Source organism: Mycetomoellerius zeteki, unplaced genomic scaffold (genome assembly GCF_001594055.1).
Source record: "Mycetomoellerius zeteki isolate Tzet28-1 unplaced genomic scaffold, Tzet1.0 scaffold113, whole genome shotgun sequence".
NCBI classification, from domain to species: domain Eukaryota; kingdom Metazoa; phylum Arthropoda; class Insecta; order Hymenoptera; family Formicidae; genus Mycetomoellerius; species Mycetomoellerius zeteki.
Genome location: NW_017256051.1, coordinates 978,520 through 984,622, shown reverse-complemented (window position 1 = coordinate 984,622; position 6,103 = coordinate 978,520). Strand labels below are relative to the sequence as shown.

Genomic DNA, 6,103 nt, shown 5'->3' with positions numbered 1-6,103 from the left:
AATTATAGTTGTTATAACCATAAAATAGTTGAAATTACCATAAAAATGGTTCAAGCGACTGTTATTAACTGTTATTATAGTAATAATAATCATAATTATAGTAATATATAATTATAGTTACAAATACCAAACATTTTTCTCTCTGTGTACTTTCCTATTAATGGTCCGTCTTTTATTTAAATTTCAACTCGTTCATGGGAGAACAGAATTATGTCGTTCATATAAGTATATCATAAGGCAGTAGTTCTATATCTAATAATCGTGAATAGCGGTAATTTCCAATAACGGCTTGGAATTAGGCGGAACGAATTATGCAAGTGTGACCGGCTCTAACGATCGGCCAGTAAATTCCGTTAAAACTAGCGAAACGCCATTTCTGTTGGTCTGCCAGCTCTTATAACTGTCATAATGTCTTGCACGTGTTTCGTGTCCGCATCGTAGTCCCGCTATTCCTGCTGAGTCTCTCTTACGTGGAACGTTATATAACGCGTTTATTTTTATCATCATTTATCGTGGAAGATATAAGAGCGAGATACTTCCTTTGCAAAAATTTGAATCTTCTTATCACGCTTTGCATTGCGTGTGTATTATAGGTGCTCGTGTTTAAGACGCGTTTGCACTTCCTTTGAACTCTTCCAAGTTACGTTCGAAGAAGAGATGCACATTGAGTAAGTTAATATATGTGCAAGTACCTACAATTTCACACAAAGAATGCACGGAGCGCAACGAGCGTAAACATGTACGTGAGTACATCCCTATGGTGCCAAGAACCAGAGATGTGCGAATTATTCGAATACGAACTATTCGAAAATTTCGAATCTATGCCTGATATTCGTAGTCGGTTCTTATTTTAAGACTATTTTAAGAAATATTTTAAGATGCGGCTCTCTTATTGGTTCATACATCTTAAGATTAAACTTAAGACAATCTCAAATATAAGAATCGAATATGGATACCGACCTAAGATGTTTGAATATAAGAATCAAATATATATATTGAAAATCTTATACATACATATAGGGATGTACCAGATATCCGGAAAGTATCCTGTATCAGGTATTATCCGGCATTTTTAACTATCCGACCGAATAGTCGGATATCATTAGTATCCGGGAATATATCCGGTTGAAATTTGATATCATTAAATTATTGATTCTTTATTATACAAATGTTTTAAAAATAAATATGCATATTCATAATGCTATATCTTATACGTTGTTGCAAAATTACAATTTTTTCTCTATAGACTTTTTTTTAAGACATTTTCTCGGAGTCCGAATGGATATCCGGAAAATGTCGGATATCCGACTCGAAGAAATTGCCTTCTTGGATATCTGACCGGATATCCGATATCCGGTATCCGATAATTTTACGATCCGGTGCATCTCTATATGCATATACATACATATATACGCACAGACATACATACATATATGGTATACATATATATATAGGGTGTTAGTTAAGTATGTTGCCATACTCAACAGAGCGATTCTTTGGTTTATTTCAAGTAAAAAAGTCCATATAAACATGTGTCCTAAACGGCTTAGTTTCCGAAATAAAAACATTTTAACGTATAGTAATAATCTGTTTATTTGAAAGAAATACAGCTTGAACTAGTCAAAAACTAGTCAAAAACAGAAAAAAAAAACAGGCTTCAATTCTTTTGATGAAATAAAACAATAATTAGATGAATTGTTAAAAACGTATGTACAAGCTAACTGACTCGCAGCAACATCAGAACTGAAGTCTATTTTTGATTTTGTAACTTTGACTTTGACTTCGTCACTTTGTTTACGGTTGTGTGAATGGTAACTCACGTGAAGCAAGACATATTTATGCAGGAAGATATCTCCAACGCAATTTACCGTTTCGTCAAACATTTGCGAACATTCACCTGTATTTCGAAAACTAAGCCGTTTAGGACACATGTTTATATGGACTTTTTTACTTGAAATAAACCAAAGAATCGCTTTGTTGAGTATGGCAACATACCTAACACCCTGTATATATATGTGTATATTCTTATATTAATAAATTAAACAATATAGACATATGTTAAGTCGGACAGTCGTCCGGGTGCACTGCACCCGTTGCACCCCAGCTTGAAACGGCCCTGCTGGAAAGCACACTTATTTAGGTGTTGCCACTTTCCTCTATTACTCATATCAGTCTCATATACTGAAGATGAAATGTCATAACTAATGCAAGGTCTTCGACCTTCAAGGACATTTTGTATTATAGATGCCGGAGGATCGTAAGAGCACATCTAAATCTAGAAACATTGCCATGTTATCCCATCTGGTGTTTCAATCTTTAACAGAGATTTACTAGCATTTTAAAAGAAAAAAAAAATTTTAATGAGATAATCGCGAGAAAGAGCCATGAGTAATAATAAGCGATTCGCGCGACGAATTCCGTTACGCAAAAACGTTACGTATACAGTCGAGACGCGCAAGGTTATATTTGACAAGGCTGTAACCATCACAGTCCATCAATATACATCACACAATGTACGTTCCGTTATTCAGGCTATATCTCCGAATATTTCGTTAAAATGTGAAAGCCATTTTTGTGCTTGTTGCACACGCTATATTTACTAGGATTGAAAAGTAAGACATTATAACTTGTAATAAAATACAGTTAGAGTTACTTTTTTCAATAATTGTAATTTAATTTCGTTCTTCTTCTCCCATCTGTAACAGTAATTTAACTTATAATAAGCCTCCCTATCGGGCGTTAAAATCAAGAAAGTATACGTGCGAAAGGTCGATTACTTTCTATAATCGTTTACTTCCAAACCGTTATACTTCGTTACCACAAGCATCCCATCTCGAATCATTGTCATCAAGCGTATTGTGCCGTCATTAGAAAGTGCACATCGTGTGGAAAGCGTCCACTTTTATCTGATTATCCGGCAATTTGGTTTTACGAGGAGGAAATGCAAGTGTGCGATTTTTCCACGAGAGAAATTTCGTGATGTGTTTGAAATCAAGCGAGGCAGAAAGAAAAACAAGAGGATGAAATAGATATGTAAGAGATATCACGAATTTCTTCCGATTCCGCATACACAAGATCAACGTCTAATTGATTAGCCTTAATTAGTTGTCGCCCGTCGCTGAGACAATTAGAAAGTAAGTCTTGTAGTTTGTGGATACTCACACGTCGGTAGTTGTTGAAATATCTGGGCTGCGTGTGTGCTGCTATCGCTGTGCCTCATTACTGTGATCTGAAAATAAGGGAAAGGTGATGTTTTAGATTTTCTCGCTTAGTAAGATAGGATTGTTAGCGTTGACTTAGCTGCGCTATCACTTTGTGTTAGCCGTTGGCGGTGAGCGTATCGCACGAATGTAATTATAGAATAGCGCAACGCACATGGTATTGTAATACAACTGTAACACGCGTGGCGCAAGAACTTAAAATATCTAACGTTTAAGTAAGAACTCATGCTTATAAGCTTCAGAAAGTTCACTCAAACCAGTCTTGTAAGAGGCCTTTTACCATTAAAAGTCTAATATAAAGAAGGCTATATCTGAGAATGTTTTAAAATAAAATCTATGAGACACGGATTTTCATAGAATTTCAAAAGTTATTATTCTCTCTAAGTCTGTAAAGTGAAAATTGAGCCAGTCTTGAAAAAAATAAAAACTTTTTATTCTTGAACAAGAATGGTAGATTTTCACTCTTTTGGAGTAAGATTTCATTCTTTTGGAGTAAGATTTCACTCTTTTAAAGTAAGATTCACTCCAAAGGAATGAAATCCTATTCCTTTTTTGGAATGAGACTTCCTTCCTTAGCGTGACTTGCACTGCAAAAGAGTAAAATCTTAATCCAAAAGAATGAAATCTCATTCCTAAAGAGTGAAAAATTACCATTCTTGTTCAAGGGACTTGTTCAAAAATATTTTCACTTTTTTTTCAAGACTGGTTCAGTTCTCAATCTTTTGTGGAGTGAGATTTCACACTCCAAAATTCTGAAAAAATAGCGGACTTGAAAGCTGGTGTAAGGGTGCGTTCCGAGCATGAAGTACATATTGCATCATTTTATCCTTCTTTGTTATTTGGTAAACAACAAGAACAAATGATGCATCACGCATTTCATGCGTAACTCGGAACGAACCTTAAGTTTAATTGTTTACCTCACCCGATGAAAATTCCCTGCTTTACTACTCTCAATCAAATCCAGAGATAACGGCGAGGATGTAACCTAACCTAACTTTTATGTATCAATTAGCATAAGAAATTTTTGCATATTACATCCTATTCATGATAACTTCTAAAGTGATACACGAAAATTCGACTTACAAAAGGGGACACGAAACAACATCTAAAAAAATCTATTTTCCCCGAATTTCTGGATATAACTATTTTTACTGTTTCATGTGAGTCTTAAATAACTTTTTGTAGTTTATTAAGGGGATGCTGGATCGACGACCGAACTTGATCGAGATCGATAGTACAGACTTTTTTTAATTCCAAATTCGATAATAGTAACATCTTTCATTCGTTTCTTATACTTGTTATATATCGTTGTGTCTCGCTCAAACGCATTCATTTGTCCTTATCTAACATATTGCAACGCCATCTCTTAGAAGATCGAACACCTACTGCTAGACACAATTATTGCTTTGTTTACCATTCCGAGTCTTCGCTCAGCGTTTGTACACACGTCGTTTGCAGATCGATATAAATCTTTCTTTTGAAGTTTTTAATCTTAGTTTCATAAACTCAGTATTGTTTGTGCACGTAATGTGCTGAGTGCTGCACTATCGTTAGCTCCATACGAGCTATAACACTTTTGTATTAAGGAAACATCTACGTCAGGTGACAGCTCTACGAGTTGAAAAAATGTAAGTTTTTAACTTTTTTCACGATTTTAGTATAAAGTCTAATGCAGCACCCCTAAATTTTGTGTCTATTTTAAGCCTGTAAAAGGATTTTTGATTCCGTTTAATAAATTCGGAGATTTATATCGATCTGCAAAATCCTGTACTGATAATTTGACCACTCCAGCATTCTCTTAAGGGTCCGCAAGGAGGACAGAAATCAGACTTTTTAACATCCTCTTTTCACGACAAAAGTGCCTGCGGCGAATGCTGACGTCAATATTAACATCGGCGCTTGTTCGTGCAATGAAAGTGGTCTAACAAGTCACCAACCACTCAAGTGTATACATACTTGGAACAACGTGTCCCCTGCATTTCTCTCTCTCTCTCTCTCTCTCTCTCTCTATCTTCCCCCTTCTTTCCTGGCACCCTCTCTCATGGACTGTATTTGCGACTATATGTATTTAAAGCGCTAAAGTGAAAGCGATAGCAAGGGCACTATGTTTGACGGCTGGCCAACCATTATTGCAGAGTACTGTATCTCATTAATTTTACGAACATACGTGGCAAGGTAATCATCGTGAGATCATTATTGCCCGATACGTCATACAATTAGAAATCGAAATGCAATGGACATCCAAACGCAAAACGAAGAACCGGAGGTATTTCGATTAAATGCGCGGAGCTATTCGCCAGCAGCAAGACCGGACCATATAAGGTTCGCAACATTCCGATAGAATCCATTGAGGATTGATCTTTCATGTCACTCCGTTTGCAAAACACGCATTTTCGCTTATAATAAACCAAAGAGAAAAAAACTAAAGAACTTGTTCGCTAAATCTTCGAGATTAATAATAACTAATTGCTGATTTTCTTATTACTTACGACTAATAACAACAATCATTCACTTGACGTAAGATTTTTGCTAATAATATAATGTATACCTATTAGTAACTAAAATTAGCACTGATGTCATCTGAGATAATTTTCCTTAGAAAAATGATTTGTCATGCTTTACGTTAAAATATAAAGGAGAATTTTGCTAATAGTACAATTTAATCAACTAAAATTAGCTTCGATATCGCCATTGAAAGTAACCTTCAATTATTACATATTTAATTAGTACACAAATTTAATAATAATAATAATACAACGCGCGTGCGTGTTAACTAAAATCGACGTCGCATCATTAACGATCTTTGAAGGTCAATAGAAAATTAAAGTGGCGGGAAATAGGACGATTGACAGCCACGATCTAACGCAGATCTAACATAGATC

At 35.3% G+C, this 6,103-nt stretch overlaps 1 protein-coding gene across 2 annotated transcripts in view; it reads right to left on the bottom strand.

Annotated features, from left to right (window-relative positions):
- Window positions 1-6,103, bottom strand: part of pio (zona pellucida domain-containing protein piopio) — a 42,367-nt gene that overhangs the window by 26,397 nt on the left and 9,867 nt on the right. For both annotated transcript variants that reach the window (XM_018455772.1, XM_018455779.1), the window contains one exon: window positions 3,163-3,229. In XM_018455772.1, the coding sequence (XP_018311274.1) occupies window positions 3,163-3,229 (67 nt within the window). The remainder of the gene's footprint in view (window positions 1-3,162; window positions 3,230-6,103) is intronic.